The sequence below is a fragment of the Lycium ferocissimum genome, unplaced genomic scaffold, assembly GCF_029784015.1.
Source record: "Lycium ferocissimum isolate CSIRO_LF1 unplaced genomic scaffold, AGI_CSIRO_Lferr_CH_V1 ctg298, whole genome shotgun sequence".
In the NCBI taxonomy this organism is placed as follows: Eukaryota; Viridiplantae; Streptophyta; class Magnoliopsida; order Solanales; family Solanaceae; genus Lycium; species Lycium ferocissimum.
The window spans coordinates 319,234-337,043 of NW_026725197.1; the positions used below are offsets into that span (position 1 = coordinate 319,234).

Consider the following 17,810-nt stretch of genomic DNA (forward strand, 5'->3'; position numbering starts at 1 on the left):
AATTTCAAACAGAACTGGAATGAGTGAACATCAATAGTCAATAATCCAATGAGGCAGCAGGATTGTTAGTATTTCTTCAACTACATGTACTTCAAAGTGAATACCGAGAAATAATTTTCACATTGGGACAAAGATTTATTATTACTGTACCAGTAAAAATACACTTCTACATTTGCTTCATTATTCCTGTATCATGGCATCTAAGATACAAACTGAGGCACAGGTGACAGGCACATGTCTCTGATTGGCAATTTTTATAAAGTCTGGGTACTTGTTGTAGTATGGTAAGAGGGATAACTAGTTTCACCTTCCTAAGCTGGAAATAGACTATATACTGATCCATGGCGGAATAGACTTTTTTTTCTATACAAAGAGTGAATATCCAAGCAGCCAATATTGGTTTCATTGTTGTTTTCATACCTCAATACCGAGCTTTAGCTAGTTTTTTCTGTTGCTTAGCGCGTTCTACAGATTCTTGGATTTGTCGGTCATGCTCTCTAAGTATTTTATCCACATCGATTGGTTTTGATGCAGATGGAAGTGGACCAAAATATTTGTTGTCTTCCAGGAAGTCAAGGCCATCTGATTCTGCAGGAGGCAACATTTGTTCAATAAGTTGGTTCTTCTCTACCTTAGAGTTATTGCCTTCCACCTCCGCCATTCTTTCTTTGTCAGACATCACCCATTGAGCATCTTTTAGGTCCGTACCTCGTGCTCTCTTGGTAAGCCCTGCATATTGGTCGATTTGGCTGGTAAATGAGTAGAAATTTGGTTGTTTGCAGTAGTCCCATGGCTAGTCGATGTTGATGGACCTAAATAATGGTTCTTCTTTCCCTTAGAGTCATGTTCATTCCCTTTAGCTGTTGATCCCTTCTCAAGCCTCGCACGCGTAACAGCTTTGAGGATCATGGAATCATGCTCTGAGTAAATCCCGCATTTTTGTCTGATGCAGCAGGTAATGGACCTGACCACTTCTTCTTTCCCTAGATATCATGGTCATCATGAATTGGTTCTTTCCTTATTGCTCTCTGATTATCCCTTTGAAGAGGAGTAGCAGAACTCTGAGTATAACTCTCTGAGCCCTCTTTTCTGCTGGACTCCTGAAAAGATGCAGAAGAGTTTATTCCTTCATTTAGAACACCTCCTGAGACATATTCATTTGTTTTTCCAAGCCTATTCCGGGCTTTTGAATGGGTAAGGAGTCATCTTCTGTCTATTGACCTATGTAATTCTGCATTAGCTTCAGATGCTGGAATTGCCCTTACACTTCTATTGTGTGCATACTTCTGGTCCCTATTCCTCTTGATTTCTGTCCTTTTAGCATCCATCTCTTTGCTAGGAGGGCATTGTGGCAAACTTGAGGGATCACAAGCAAATGGTTCTGTTGTGAAAAACTCACCCTGAATAGCAAGAGCTGCAGTCCCTTTATATTCAGGTTCTATGGAAAGTAAAGTGTCCATTAGTCCTACCGCAGCAGCAGGAAGATCATAGAAGGTTGCTTGAATTTGTCGTCTATAAGGCATTCGTAGCTTAAATATAGATGCATTAGGTAGTTTGGAACTTTTCCAAAAATCATCAGATGGAGAACCACAGAGCTTGAAGATCTTATACAATTGCTCAACTTCAGTTCTACCAGGCATAATAGGCTTGCCAGTAAATAGTTCACCAAGAACACTACCAACACTCCATAAATTAACTCCAACTCCTACTCCATAAGAATTTGATCCTAGCAAAATTTCTGGGGGTCTATACCAGAGAGACACAATCTTGCTAGTTAAGAGAATAGTTTCTTCTGGACCAAAAAATGTAGACAGCCCAAAATCTGCAATTTTCAAGTTACCATCTTTATCAACTAACAGGTTAGAAGTAGTTACATCTCGATGCAAGATACCACGGCTATGGCAGTGATCAAGCCCTTTAAAGAAGCTGGTGCATGTAACATTTAATCTCAGGTTCAGAAAATCTGACACCCTGTTGTTCTTGAAGTCCCTTGAGATCATATTCCATGTAATCAAAAACAAGGTACAAACTGCTGGACGTTTTCGAGGTGACTGAACCGTCCAACTTGATAACGTTCGGGTGATCACCAAGCCTTCTCAATATGACGATCTCTCTTGCCATAAACTTTGACACTGTCGGGATCAAGATTGTCACAACGAACCTTCTTCAAAGCAACAACTTTATTGAGCAAACAATCGCGACCCTCGTCGACATTACTGTACCTTCCCTGGCCAATCATTTCTAGTTTCTCAAAAGTGCTAGCCCTTCTTGGAAGCCATCCATTGATAGCTTCACCAGCAACTGCAACAAGCCAGTTAGGCCATCCAGCAGAAACTAGTTCACCTTCTATGCCTTTTGGTACTCCTCTGCTGAGTCTTGGATTCAGTCTCTTTCTCCTGGTGCTGAGGATCTTTTCTGCCATAAAGTGAAATTATCTCAGCTTTACACTAGAGATATGGATAAGATTTGATAAGAATGTGAGAACCAGGAGAAACAAACATTGACAGGAAAGAAGCATGAGAAAACGATTCTCAAAATCAGTGGATCAATGAGAAAATCAAGGGAGTCGACTTCATAATAGAGTTAATAGTAGGCTCTGTAAACAAAGACTTGGTCCTTCACATGGTGTAGTCAACAAATCCCCTACCAAAGACTGATGAGAAGTGTCTTAGCGGTTTCCTAGAAACGGGCTCCTCATCCTCTTCTTTTGTTCATTTAGTAGCCGGGATAGTAAAAAAGAAATAATAGAGTCCCATTCATTATTGCTGTCAAAAGAAATACTCCTTTAGTTATGTCTTGGTCCAAAAAAAAAAAACAAGAGAAGCATTAAAATATTACATGACAGACTACTTATTAATTTATCATATAACTAAAATCAAGAGAATCATGAAACTATGATTTCTAGTTCCAGTTCAAATGCTTCTGCATCATGACCATCACCACCACACACTAAGATTTGAAATCCAAGGGACTCTCCCACACTTGTGAGTCCAATCCCAGTTCTGCAACCATGAAATTCATTGTGGAATCCTTAGGTATGACATAGCTGTTCAGTTCCACTTCCTAGTCCTCTTTGGGAAGAAATTGATCGGTTTGGCTTGTTATGTGGATACATTGTTGAATTTGGAATTGCCACTGCAGCGAGTTCCTCAGCGCGGTCACTGATACCACAATCAAGTTCATGGTTGCAGAAATGAGCTTGGATTTGGACCCATAAGTGTGGAAGGATCACTTAGATTTCAAACCAGATAGATTCTTAGTGGTGATCTTGATGCAGAAGCATTCGATATAACAGGGAGTAGAGGAACAGGTTGAAAAGAGAGAAAACTCCTATTTTGGTGGCTAAAACATGCCAAAATCAATTCTCAGTATGAGATAAAGCTAGAAATCATAGTTTCATGATTCTCTTGATTTTAGTTATATGATAAACTAATGAGTACTCTGTCATGAAGTATTTTAATGCTTCTCTAACAAAGACATCACATATCTAATAATTCTTTTGACAACAATAATAAATGGAAGTCTTCTATTTCTTTCATAATATCCCATCTACTAAATCAATAGAAAAAGATTAAGAGCCGGTTTAACTTAGCTGAATTATTTGGATAATAAGAACAAAAGCTCGCAATATTAGGAACTTGAACAATAAACGCGTATCCTACTTCAAAAATTGTTGACACTGAACCAATCTTCCAAAATAGTAGACAATAATATCAATTAATTAAACTCAAAATATTTAAAACGCTACCCGATATCATTATTATAAATATTTAATAGATATTTTTTCAAAGAAAATTTTTTACTGACCAACTTACTATCAAAACCATTTTTCATGAACATATTCCAGAAATTAACTTATTTTTCTACACAATTATATTTTTCAAAAATATTTTTCGTCGTACCAAATAAAGTCAAATCTTAAATTTACTCATCTAAGAAGTTCCTATACCAAACAAAACTCAGCTTTTCTTACTCTCCCTGGTGAGCTACAATATAAAACATGCTGTCCCTCTCATTAGATGCATATAAATTCTTTTTTTTATTATATATGTACCAAAATTTTATATTGTAAATTGATGATTTCTAGGAAATTGCTAGGACTCTTCTCATCAGTCTTTGGTAGTGGGTTTTTGTGATGAGGTCCACACCCATTCAATTGATGAAGAGGAAAAGTGAAGTCCGGACATGAGTTTGTCTCTAACAAGTTGGCCACTTGAAGACTATGTCACGACATTTGCAATTGTTTTCTTCATTTTGATTGGTTAAGAGGGAGCCAACTTTTCCTATAAATAGAAGCCTTTAGGCTTCTCATTCAACACACCAACAAAAGGAGAGAAAGAATGAGGCATCACAGACAGGGTTAGCAATTGTCTGTGAGAAAAAATAGAGAGTGTGAGCGATATTGTAGTAAGGTAGGAAAATCTTAAAAGAGGGTTATTTCTTTTGAGTGTGTAGTGGTCTTTGGAGTATTTTACTCAGACCTACAAAGTGTAAAATCCTTGCTATAGTGATATCAGTTGCTCCTCTCGGCCCGTGGTTTTTTCCCTTTTGGGTTTCTATGTAAAAATCTTGGTGTCATTATTGCTCTTTTTATTCTTGTTGATTAATCGCGTATCACGGTGCTACTTTATTATTCCACTGTTAATACCGTGAATATTATTTCTGTGGCGGGTTTATTTTCCCAACAACTGGTATCAGAGCACAGGTTCTGCTCATTCACAGAAATATTTTTTGCGGTGGGCCGTACTATACTCGGTGAAAAAAAAAATGTCTGGAGTAAAGTACGAGGTGGCAAAATTCAACGGTGATAGCGGTTTCTCAAAATAGCAAAGAAGGATGAGGGATCTGCTCATCCAACAAGGGTTCCACAAGGCACTAGTGGGAAAATCCAAAAAGCCCGAATCCATGAAAATTGAGGATTGGGAGGAAATGGACGAAAAGGCAGCTAGTGCAATCAGGTTGCACTTAACAGATGATGTGGTCAATAACATCATCAACGAAGAAAGTGCATGTGGTATCTGGACAAGGTTGGAAAACCTGTACATGTCCAAGACGTTGACAAACAAATTGTACCTAAAGAAGCAATTATACGCCTTGCATATGGGTGAAGGTACAAATTTTTTGTCACATTTAAATGTGCTTAATGGATTAAATCACGCAGCTGGCCAACCTCGGAGTAAAGATTGAGGAGGAAGATAAAGCCATCGTTCTCTTGAACTCATTGCCATCTTCTTACGATAATTTGGCAACAACCATCTTGAATGGTAAGGACTCAATTGAGCTGAAGGATGTCACATCAGCTCTTCTACTCAATAAGAAGATGAGAAAGAAGCCTGAAAATCACGGATAGGCTCTCATCACAGAAAGAAGAGGCAAAAGTTACCAAAGGGGTTCGAGCAACTATGGTAGATCCGGAGTTCGTGGGAAGTCTAAGATTCGATCCAAGTCAAAAGCCAGAAATTGCTACAATTGCGATCAACCAGGTCACTACAAAAGAGATTGTCCAAATCTAAAAAGGGGTAAAGGTGAAAGCAGTGGCCAGAAGAATGATGACAACACAACTGCCACGGTGCAAAATAATGATAATATTATTCTCTTCATAAACGAGGAAGAAGAATGCATGCACTTGTCAGGTTCAGAGTCGGAATGGGTGGTTGACACGGCAGCATCTTACCATGCCACACCGGTAAGAGACATTTGCTGCAGATATGTAGCAGGAGATTTTGGCACGGTAAAAATGGGTAACACAAGTTACTCAAAGATTGCGGGGATCGAAGACATTTGTATCAAGACAAATGTCGGATGCACATTGGTTCTGAAGGACGTGCGTCATGTACCTGATTTGCGGTTGAACTTGATCTAGGGAATTGCCTTGGACCAAGATAGATACGAGAAATATTTTGCAAATCAAAAATGAAGACTCACCAAGGGATCATTGGTGATTGCAAAAGGAGTTGGTCGTGGCACATTGTACAGAACAAATGCAGAAATATGCCGAGGTGAATTGAATGCGGCTCAAGATGAGATTTCTGCTGATTTGTGGCATAGAAGAATGGGTCTTATGAGCGAGAAAAGATTGCAAATTCTTGCCAAGAAATCACTCATTTCTTTTGCCAAAGGTACAATGATAAAACTATGTGACTATTGTTTATTTGGTAAGCAGCATAGAGTCTCATTTCAGATATCGTCTGAAAGAAAATTGAATATACTTGATTTGGTATATTCTAATGTCTATGGTCTAATGGAGATAGAATTGATGGGCGGTAACAAATAATTTGTTACTTTTATTGATGATGCTTCACGAAAATTGTGGGTTTATATCTTGAAAACCAAAGATCAGGTATTTCAAGTTTTCCAGAAATTTCATGCTCGGTGGAAAGGAGACAAGGTCGAAAGCTAAAGTGTCTCTGCAGTGACAATGGAGGTGAGTACACTTCAAAGGAATTTTAAGGGTACTGTTCAAGCTGTGGGATCAGACATGAAAAGACAGTTCCTGGAACCCCACAACACAATGGTGTAGCTGAGAGGATGAATCGCACCATTGTTGAAAAGGTGAGAAGCATGCTCGAATGGCTAAAGCGCCTAAGTCATTACAGGGGAAAGCGATTCGAACGACTTTGTTACCGATCAATAGGAGTCCATTAGTTCCATTGGAGTTTGACATCCCAGAGAGAGTTTAGACCAACAAGAAGGTGTCCTACTCACATCTGAAGGTGTTCGGTTACAGAGCTTTTGCACATGTACCGAAGGAGCAGAGAACAAAGCTGGATGCTAAATATGTTCCCTGCATATTCATCGGATATGGAGATGAAGAGTTCGGGTACAGACTGTGGGATCTTGTAAAGAAGAAGGTCATCAGAAGCAGAGACGTAGTCTTCCGAGAAAGTGAAGTTGGAACAGCTGATGATCTGTCAGAGAAAGCCAAAATTGGTATAGTCCCTAACCTCATTACCATTCCTTCTAACCATCCCAGAAGTGCAGAAAGTACGATTGATGAGGTTGCCGAGCAGGAGGAGCAACCTGACGAGATTGCTGAGCGGGGGAGCAACTTGGTGATTATGCCAAGCAAGTTGAGTATCCTACTCAGGAAGAAGAAGAACAATCTCAACCTCTGAGGAGATCAAAAAGGCAAAGGGTAGAGTCATCCAAGTACCCGTCCTCAGAGTATGTCCTCGTCAGTGATGAGGGGGAGCCAGAAAGTCTGAAGGAGGTGTTGTCCCATCCAGAAAAGAGCGAGTGGATGAAATCCATGTAAGAAGAGATGGACTCTCTACAGAAAAATGGCATGTACAAGCTGGTTGAACTTCCAAAGGGTAAAAGATCACTCAAATGCAAATGGGTCTTTAAACTCAAGAAAGATGGAAATGGCAAGCTGGTCAGATACAAAGCTCGATTGGTGGTAAAAGGCTTCGAACAGAAGAAAGGTATTGATTTTGATGAAATTTTCTCACCTGTTGTCAAAATGACTTCTATTCGAACCATTTTGAGCTTAGCAGCTAGCCTGGATCTTGAGGTGGAGCAGTTGGATTTGAAAACTGCATTTCTTCACGGAGATCTAGAAGAGGAGATTTATATGAAGCAGCCAAAAGGATTTGAAGTATCAAGAAAGAAACACATAGTGTGCTTTATGGGTTGAAGCAGGCACCAAGGCAGTGGTACAAGAAGTTTGACTCATTCATGAAAAGTCAAACTTACACAAAGACCTATTCTGATCCATGTGTATACTTCAAAAGATTTTCTGACAACAACTTTATTATTTTGCTATTGTATATGGATGACATGTTAATTGTAGGACAAAATAAGGAGCTGATTGCCAAGTTGAAGGGAGATTTGTCCAAGTCATTTGACATGAAAGACTTGGGCCCAGCACAACAAATTCTGGGGATGAAGATTGTTTGAGAACGAACAAGCAGAAAGTTATGGCTATCTCAGCAGAAGTACATTGAACGTGTACTAGAACGCTTCAGCATGAAGAGTGATAAACCCGTTAGCACGCCTCTGCCTGGTCATCTGAAGTTGAGTATGCAGATGTGTCCTACAACAAAGGAGGAGAAAGAGGGCATGGCCAAAGTTCCTTATTCGTCAGAAGTCGGAAGCTTGATGCATGCAATGGTATGCGCTAGGCACGATGTGCTCGTACGATTGGGTGTTGTTAGCAGGTTTCTTGAAAATCCTGGAAAAGAACACTGGGAAGCAGTCAAGTGGATACTCAGGTACTTGAGAGGTACCACTGGAGACTGCTTATGTTTTGGAGGATCAGATCCTATCCTGACAGGATATACAGATGCAGATATGGCAGGTGATCTTGATCACAGAAAATCCACTACTGGATATCTGTTTACTTTTTTAGGGAGAGCTATATCATGGCAGTCAAAGTTGCAAAAGTGTGTTGCACTCTCAACGAGCGAGGGTAGTACATTGCGCCTTTGGCGGCAAGGAGATGAGATAGATGAAACGGTTCCTTCAAGAGCTTGGATTGCGTCGGGGGGAGGAGTATGTCGTCTATTGTGACAGTCAAAGTGCAATAGACTTGAGCAAGAACTCCATGTACCATGCAAGGAAGAAGCACATCGACGTGAGATATCACTGGATTCGGGAAAAGATAAAGAACGGATCTATGCAGGTAAAAAAAAGATCCCTACATTTGAGAATCCTTCGGATATGCTGACCAAGATGGTACTAAGAGACAAGTTCGAGCTATGCAAGGAACTTGTTGGTATGCACTCAAACTAGAAGCCTGGTGTTACCTCCTTCCGATGAATGGGTCTGGAGGGGGAGATTGATGAGGTCCACACCCATTCAATTGATGAAGAGGAAAAGTGAAGTCTGGACATGAGTTTGTCTCTAACAAGTTAGCCACTTGAAGACTATGTCACGACATCTGTCGCGACATTTGCAATTGTTTTCTTCATTTTGATTGGTTAAGAGGGAGCCAACTTTTCCTATAAATAGAAGCCTTCAGTCTTCTCATTCAACACACCAACAAAAGGAGAGAAAGAGTGAGGCATCACAGACAGGGTTAGAAATTATCTGTGAGGAAAAATAGAGAGTGTGAGCGATATTATAGTGAGGTGGAAAAATCTTAAAAGAGGGTTATTTCTTTTGAGTGTATAGTGATCTTTGGAGTAGTTACTCAGACCTAGAAAGTGTAAAATCCTTGCTATAGTGATATGTTACACCTCGTGTTTTCGTGCGTTGTCGTATCGTAAGGTTGCTAACATGGTAAGAAGGTATTTTTTTGAGGTATTTAAATAGTATGATAGTTGTACGTTAAGTTTTGAAGTCAAATGAGTTGTGATACGGAAGTCGACAAAGGTCGTCGCAAGTTACGTCTGTAAATTTCACTAAAATTTGGGTCAGATGTGAAAGGGCTTTTCTCTCAATATACTTGGAGTTATGGGGTGATCCACCTATCAAATCGAAGGTTACGAGTCTAGTTTACAGCGCATTTAACCGTTTGTTGATACGACATCCGAGTAGAGAGAAATTCGCATTTCCGTACAAAGGTGCAAACTGCCATAGAGCAGTGGGCCCAACTTAAGTGATATAAATAGAGGCCCCAACGTTTTAGGCCCTCATTTTCATCAATATTAAACCCTAGAACAGCCTTATACTCTCCCAAATTTATTCTCCATCAATCACAACTAAGTTCAAAGGCAAATCAAGTGATTACAACATAAGGAATCACATGACAATCATAGAATCGTAGATTTCTCATTGTTTCGATTTTCGGAAGAAAGCTTCATCTTGAAATAACTTAAGTTGTAGAGTATTATTCAACTTTTGAGGTATGATTTAACCTTCTCTTCATCTCTTTGAGCCTTACAAGTAATTAAACCTAGAAATTAGGTAGAAACCCCCATAGAATAAGCTTTTGCAATTCTTATGAACTCTTATGGACTTGGGTTGATTGTTGGGCTGTTTTATATAGTTTTAACATGTTGCTTGGAGTTATGGTGGTATGGATAGGATGGTACTGATGAGGGGGAGTAGGAAAGTAAAATTTTGTAGCGTTTTGCGGGAAAATTGAGCTACAAAAGAGCCTACGAACTTATGCCCGCGAGTTGCTTGCTTAAATGTCTAAGTGAAGATTTTCATGAGCTATGAGTTTGATTTTGATCTTGAATAGTTCGTTTTGTGTATGTAGTCGTTCATAAGGTATTCAAGGACCCGGAAGACGCGTATAGCTCTATCAACGAGGTATGTAGGGTCCTTCTTTATATCTTTCGGCATGACTAGAATTCGAATGAACGTTTATTGGATTGTTTCATCGAATTCGAACTGCTCCACTTCAAATTGATAAATATGATTAAATCTGCCCTTTTCTCATGAATAACTCACATCGAAGAAGATTTAAGTATTCTCATCCTTCCTTGTTCGTCGCTCAAAGAGAATTAAAATTCTTTTGTTCGTTCTTTTTCCGACGTTCATATTGATCATGGTTACTGATAGCTTGAACATGATGTCTACTTCAAACAAATCCGTACTACGTAACTTCCATGTTTCTTGTGTTGGTTGTCTCATAGTTGGAAACCAAAGGACGTAGGGACAATAACGATAGTCGAAGGATAACGACGATAGGTCACTTCGACTCTTGTCATGATATCTCTTCTGAGGTTGGTCTTGCATTGCACTTATATATATATATATATATATATATATGTGTGTGTGTTTATTTTCATTACCGAACTGAGTTATAGTCGGCCGGGTAGGCACTTATATGTGCACCTAGACATGTTTTTTCTTTACCGAGCCGTGTTGTAGGCGGCCGGGTAGGCACGTAGCTGTGCATCGCCACTGATCAGTTGGGCAGAGATGATGTTGTGATGATGAGCTCACCCCCGGAGGATTTATTATTATTGTTATATGATATGATATATATACCTCCACAGTGAGGAATGATTTTACGAGCACGCATTTACATTTATGTTGTGGTTATGGTCGCCCTCAGCAGTGTTGTTAAAGGCGAGCGCCTTCTCGCCTTTGGCGAGTTTATGGCCATGGTTGTCAAGGCGACAAAAAGGCGAGAAATCTCTAATGGCGCCATCATATTGGCGAGGCGAGCGAACTTTTTAAAAAAAAAAAACAATTAAAAGAAGTGGAGGACTTTTGGAGGACTTAAATGACTAGGGTTTTTTGTTTGCCTCCTCCTCTCTTCTCCTACAGTACGTCTCTTTCTCCTTCTTCTTTTTCTTCGTTCTTCTTTCTTCTTCTTTCTTATTTTCGACCTCTTCTTCTTCTCGTTCTTCTTCTTTTTCTTCTTTTTTCCGGCGACAGCGCCCTATTTCCGGCCACCTCTGTTTTTTTTTTTCCCCCTTCTTCTATTCTCTTCTTCTTTTTCTGTTTTTTCTGTTTTTTTACCCTCGTTTTTTTCTCCTCTGTTGTTTGCTCTGTTTTTTCTCTCTCTGTTTTTTTTTTTTTTTTTTTCTGTTTGGACCGGTGAGGCGTGGTTGTTTTGCTCCTATTTTTTCTGTTCAATAATTGTTTAAATTTTGTTATACGATTATAAACGGATAGGTTCAAATTCAATGGACTTTTAGTATTGCACTATTGCTTAAACTTTAGTGTTGCTTGTCTTGTCACTTATGAATTATTGAGTCATTGACTCATTCAAGTTCTAGACTTTTAGTATCTACAATCTAATTTTAATTTTTGGAATTGAAATATTTGCTAATATGTTATTGCTAGTGAGATTTTGATTATTTACATATGCAATTAAATATTTTAATTTTTTGGTATTTAGGGCGCCGCACTTCAAAAAAAGGCGAGCGCCCGCCGCGCGCGCGCCTTAAGGCGAGGCAAGCCCTTGTCGCTTTTCGCCGCGCGCGTCCAAAACACCGGCCCTCGGTGGCTTTGAACTGAAGAGTTTCGTGTTGTTTGTAAATCTCTTCTCATATTATTTACATTATTTGTGCTTGTGCTTACCGCCTACATATTCGGTACATATGCCGATCGCTTGCGACGCCTTTTTTGTGCGTTGTGTTATGCCCATATGTTTTGCGGTTGAGTGTCGCACTTCACTTTTTCAGAGTTGCTGGTTGTGAGTCTATAGGTACAGATGCATAGGTACATGTATTGTTTTAGGGTATGTCGGGGCCCTATCCCGACCTGTTGATATTGTGTTACTCTTTTAGAGGCTTGCAGACCAGTTGTCAGTGTATATATGTTTTGCTTGGCCTTGTCGGCCCCCTGTACAGTTGGCATGACTATATAGTCTTGTAAATATATTTATAGGTTGTTATTGGGTTCTTCTGCGTGCAGGATTATACATTTGGTTCTTGTTAGTGTCATATTGCAGCCTTGTCGGCCTATTATTCATATTACATGTCACAGATGCCATGGTTGGTTCGCTCGAGCCTTCGGGTGCCGAGTGCCGGCCACACTCCCCAAGGTTGGGGTGTGACATGATATTAGTTGCTCCTCTCGGCCCGTGGTTTTTTCCCTTTTGGGTTTCCATGTAAAAATCTTGGTGTCATTATCGCTCTTTTTATTCTTGTTGATTAATCGTATCACGGTGCTACTTTATTATTCCGCTGTTAATACCGTTAATATTATTTCTGTGGCGCGTTTATTCCCAACATGTTGACGATACCATTTTGAAAGACCAAGTCTTAGTTTACAACCCAGCCTACAATTATTGCTTTTATGAAGTCAACTCCCGTGAATTTCTCATTGATCCACTGATCTTTAGGAAAGAATAATTAGAGTGCGTTGTTATCAAAATGTAAAGGAAGACTTTATTGGTTTTCATTGGAAAACTATGGGTTCCAGTCATGGAAAATTTTCGAGCAACAAAATGAATCAGTTGAAGAGAAGGAAGAAATCCTCAGCACCATGAAAAATAGACTGACTCCAAGACTCAGCAGAGGAGTACCAAAAGGCATTGAAGGTGAACTAGTTGCTGCTGGATGGCCTAGTTGGCTTGTTGCAGTTGCTGGTGAAGCTTTAAATGGATGGATTCCAAGAAGAGCTGATACCTTCGAGAAAACAGATAAGATTGGCCAACGAACTTACAGTAATGTCTACAAGGCTCGCAATTGTTTGCTCAATAAGGTTGTTGCTCTGAAGAAGGTTCGTGTTGACAATCTTGATCCTAAGAGTGTCAAGTTTATGGCAAGAGAGATCATCACATTGCGAAGGCTTGGTGATCACCCAAACGTTATCAAATTGGAAGGTTTAGTCACCTCGAAAATGTCCTGCAGTTTGTACCATGTTTTTGATTGCATGGAATATGATCTGAAGGGAATTCAGGAACAAAAGGGTACCAAGTTTTCCGAACCTGAGATCAAATGTTACATGCACCAGCTGCTTAAAGGGCTAGATCACTGCCATAGCCGTGGTATCTTGCATCGAGATGTAACTACTTCTAACCTGTTGGTTGATAAAGATGGTATCTTGAAAATTGCAGATTTTGGGCGATCAACATTTTTTGATCCAGAACAAAGCAGGCCTTTAACTAGCCGGATTGTGACTCTGTGGTATCGGCCACCAGAACTTTTGCTTGGATCAGATTCTTATGGATTTGGAGTTGATTTGTGGGGTGTTGGTTGTGTACTTGGTGAACTATTTACTGGCAAGCCTATTATGCCTGGTAGAACTGAAGTTGAGCAATTGTATGAGGTCTTCAAGCTCTGCGGTTCTCCATCTGATGATTTTTGGAAAAACTCCCAACTGCCTAATGCAACTATATTTAAGCCACAAAAGCCTTGTAGACGACAAATTCAAGCAACCTTTTATGATCTTCCTGCTGCTGCTGTAGGACTAATGGACATTTTACTTTCCTTAAAACCTGAATATCGAGGGACTGCAGCTCTTGCTCTTCAGGGTGAGTTTTTCACAACAGAACCACTTGCTTGTGATCCCTCAAGTTTGCCAAAATGCCCTCCCAGAAAAGAGGGCATAGAGAATTGTACTCAGAGTTCTACTTCTCATCAAACGGATGATCAGAGAGCCATGTGGGAGAAACCAGTTCATGTTGCTTATCACAGCAAGGGAAAGAAGAACTAGCCAAGTCCTTTACCTGCTGCATCAGACAAAATGCAGGATTTACTCAGAGAGCATGAGGCCATGATCCTCAAAGCTGTTACACGTGCGAGGCTTGAGAAGGGAACAACCGCTAAAGGGAATGACCACGACTCTAAGGGAAAGAAGAATCATTCTTTAGGTCCATCAACATCGACTAGCCACTGGACTACTGCAAACGATCAACTTTCTACTCATTTATCTGCCAAATCGATCAATATGCAGCGTTTACCAAGAGAGCGCGAGGCACAGATCCTAAAAGATTCTCAATGGGTGTCTGACGAAGAAAGAATGGTGGAAGGGGAAGCCAATAACTCCAAGGTAGAGAAAAAACAACTTATTGAACAATTGTTGCCTCTTGCAGAATCAGATGGCCTTGACTTCCTGGAAGACGATCAATATTTTGGTCCACTTCCATCTGCATCAAAACCAATTGATGTGGATCGATTACTTAGAGAGCATGACCGACAGATTCAAGAAGCTGTTGAACGCACCAAGCAACAGAAAAAAACTAGCTAAAGCCCGGTTTTGAACAATGAAAACCAATATAACTGCATGGATATTGACAAAGCACTCTTTCCTGTCACTATTTTTACAGAAAAAAGCACATTCGGACCTGGATCAATAATAGTCTATTTCCAGAATGAGAAGGTGAAACAAATTATCCCACTTACCATACTGCAACAAGTACTCAGACTTTATAAAGGTTGTCTAGATGCAGTGATACAGGAAGAGTGAAGCAAATGTATAAAATGCATTTTTACTGGTATAGGAATAATATATCTCTATCCCAATGTGAAGATTGTCTGTTTTGTTTTTACTATGTATTAGAAGAAATACTAACATCTTAAGCTAAGTGGCCTTGTTTTAGTGTTAGTGTTGTCCCTCACTTGGACAATCCTGATCCCTCATTGGATTATTGACTCTTGATGTTACTCATTCCAGTTCTGTTTGAGATCCTTGATAATCTAATGAGGGAGCAAAGTCAGTTGAAATGACAGATTATTAATAGTGGTGTCCACCAAAAACAAGAAAAACAAGAACCACAAGGAAAGTAAATAATCCAACTTTTGATAAGTATGATCATAAGTGCTTTTGCACCTGTCTTTTGTTTAACCATACATTTTCTGAAACTCACTTGACTGTTTAATCCGGATTCATGCCATAAAAAGCCCACTTCTTCCTGTTACTCTTTCACAGAAAATAGTCATTTCCAGACCTGGATCAATGTATAATCTATTTGAAAAAAAAAAAAAAGAGGGGGGAGGGGGGTGAATTGGTCGACTTAAACTCATGTTCCTTGGAATGCAGAAGATAATTGTCAGATTCCTAGTAAAAGTAAGCAAGAAAGTAAAATGCAGAAAAGTAAAGAGAGTAGGAACCTTTACACTGGTTTGGAAAGCCTACATCAAGTCCCTTTGCGTTACAAGGTAGTTAATATTGAGCACTTTGAAGTTTTGATTTTGGGTACAACTTTTTGTGGTTTTCTGTGTTCATCACAAACGTTACTTGATTGGTTTTCACCCGATCACCAACAACAAGCAGCAACTTTCTTTGGTTTTATAACTCGATGACCAAAGCAAACGATCAATCATCTTTGCTCTTCCCTCGATCACCAAAGAAATGAAACCACAAACCTCTCTTACTTTTTTCTCATTTTTTTCTAAGTCACAATGATCAGAAATACAGTGAGACAAATCTCTAGCATGCGATGTGTATTTATCTTGATTTCCAACTGCTACTTATAATCTTCAGTTGGTTGGGTTTTCATTCAAAATCTATCTGATCCTTTCCTTATTCTGTATTTGAATCCTTGACCTTCAGTTATGTCTACCTATTTGCCTTGACTGTAGAGTGAGAGAACTTGGTCTAAAAATCCTTCTTGATTCAGACTTTGTATATTAAATTTGTAATCTCAAGAAGCCTTTCTTTAAGTTCTCAATATTTAAAGCCAATATGGTCTGGAAGTTTTACTCATAAGTTTGTTTCTTTGAAATTTCTTCCTTCCTTGCTTCCTTAAAATTAAATCGTGGATCGCAATCTGCTGAATCATCCTTTGATATTATATACCCATTCCCTGAAATTCTCATGCAATGGCTTGTCTTGATAGATTTATTGATGCATCCCAGTTACTTGATGCCCAACTCCTTCGGTTGCTTCCATAGTGTATACCTGTGATCAATATTACAAATTCATCAGCGAGTGCTTTTTATAGTTTAAGCAGTGTTGTCATCATAAAAACACTACAACTAACTCTATTACCAGAATAGAAAGCTGAAAGCAGCATCCTGCATTACCATGCTGCTACAGGACTCAGATATCTGTAAATCTGACCTTCTGTGCCTCAGATTGGATCTTTAACTTGATGCAATTGATGCAGAAAGAATGAAGCAAACTTATGGAAACAGTGAGTTGTTTTATACTTGTATCTGTCTGCACCTTTTAAGTCATGGCGTTTTCTGCATCTCCCCTCCCGAGTCAAACATTTGAAAACAACACTAAAGAAAAGTTGTCAACTTGTAGATGCAGTAAGCATTTAACAAATGTAAAATAATGGAATCATGATCAGAACAAGAAACTTCCACCAGGACCCTTTCCTTTTAGTAGGCTGATTGGGAGCAGGGTTGGAGGTAGTGTATTACTAATGGGTTCAGACAAACCCAATAGTTTTTGCTTAGACCTTGTATTTGTACTAGAAAATTTATTAAACATGTATAGGTATTCAGTTGGGAACCTTGTAGCTGAGATGAGCTATCGATTGAGTGGCAATGCAAAACTATAAACTTCAAATCCTAGTTCCGCATCTGATTGGGAGCTTTACTATGGTTTAATGCTAATATAGAACTCATCCTCAGGGAGCTCAAGAATAAGTATGCTCCTCTCATCAACCTAAGAATCGGATCTCATCGTCCTTCCATATTTGTTGCTAGCCACTCATTAGCCTACCAAGCATTAGTCCAGCAAGGTGTTGTTTTCTCTGACCGGCCAAGGATGTGCACACCATCAACAATACTCATCAGATCAACATCAGCTTTTTCCGTTATGGTGTCTCCTTCATTGAAACCTTACCTCTGAAATCCTCCAACATGCCGCCTCAAATCCTACTCAAAGCCCATTCTTGGGCATTTAGTGTGACGCCCCTGATGGAGAGCGGGTCAAGAAGGACTGACAGACTTCTAGGCTGACAAGCTTCTGAAGATGAGGTGCACATGAAACCTTTATTAGGCGAATCCCAAATCGAAATGGGAGAGGAAAGCTCAAGTTCATATGGTACACGAGCTTTTGGGGCTCGACGTGGCCAAGCCTGAAAGACAAATTGTGCGTGCCTCGACCCAAAGTGAACGATACATACCATGGGCTTGGGTTGTGACACTCAGTGTCCTTATTCAACAGCTCCTTCATGCTCATTCAGATTCTGCAGCCACGTCGGAAGTAGTCAGGTTAATTGATCATTTTCAGCATGCCATGTTCTGTCTTCTTCTCCTAACGTGCTTTTGGGAAAAGCTCGACCAGGCTCGAGCTAAACAGATTGAAGATATACAATGAAGGTGGCTTAGTAACTTCCAATTCGATAAAAACTGATCAATTTTTTTCCCAAGACGACTAGGGGAAGATCATTTTCAGGAATCGTCGGAAAGAGCTGATCCAACTGCAACAAGACCAAGAGAGCATCCTCATCCTCTGATCCAGGCTGAATGAATGCTAAAGTGACGGAAGCGACTACTGATGGTCCGAATCAAGAAACAAAAGATGAGGCAAAAGTGGCCCCGTGGCTTATTATGTGGATA

The 17,810-nt window shown here is 39.7% G+C and overlaps 1 protein-coding gene and 1 pseudogene across 1 annotated transcript; one reads left to right on the forward strand and one right to left on the reverse strand.

Moving 5' to 3' along the window:
- Nucleotides 1-1,139: 1,139 nt before the first annotated feature.
- Nucleotides 1,140-2,422, reverse strand: LOC132043880 (probable serine/threonine-protein kinase At1g54610; annotated as a pseudogene).
- A 10,412-nt stretch (nt 2,423-12,834) lies between these two features.
- Nucleotides 12,835-14,007, forward strand: LOC132043881 (probable serine/threonine-protein kinase At1g54610). The gene has a single exon (XM_059434333.1). It carries the CDS (start codon nt 12,835-12,837, stop codon nt 14,005-14,007), a length of 1,173 nt encoding a protein of 390 aa, XP_059290316.1.
- Nucleotides 14,008-17,810: the final 3,803 nt, after the last annotated feature.

Coding starts and splice junctions, on each gene's coding strand:
- LOC132043881 (XM_059434333.1), top strand. CDS start 12,835: ATGAAAAATAGACTGACTCCAAGACTCAGCAGAGGAGTACCAAAAGGC.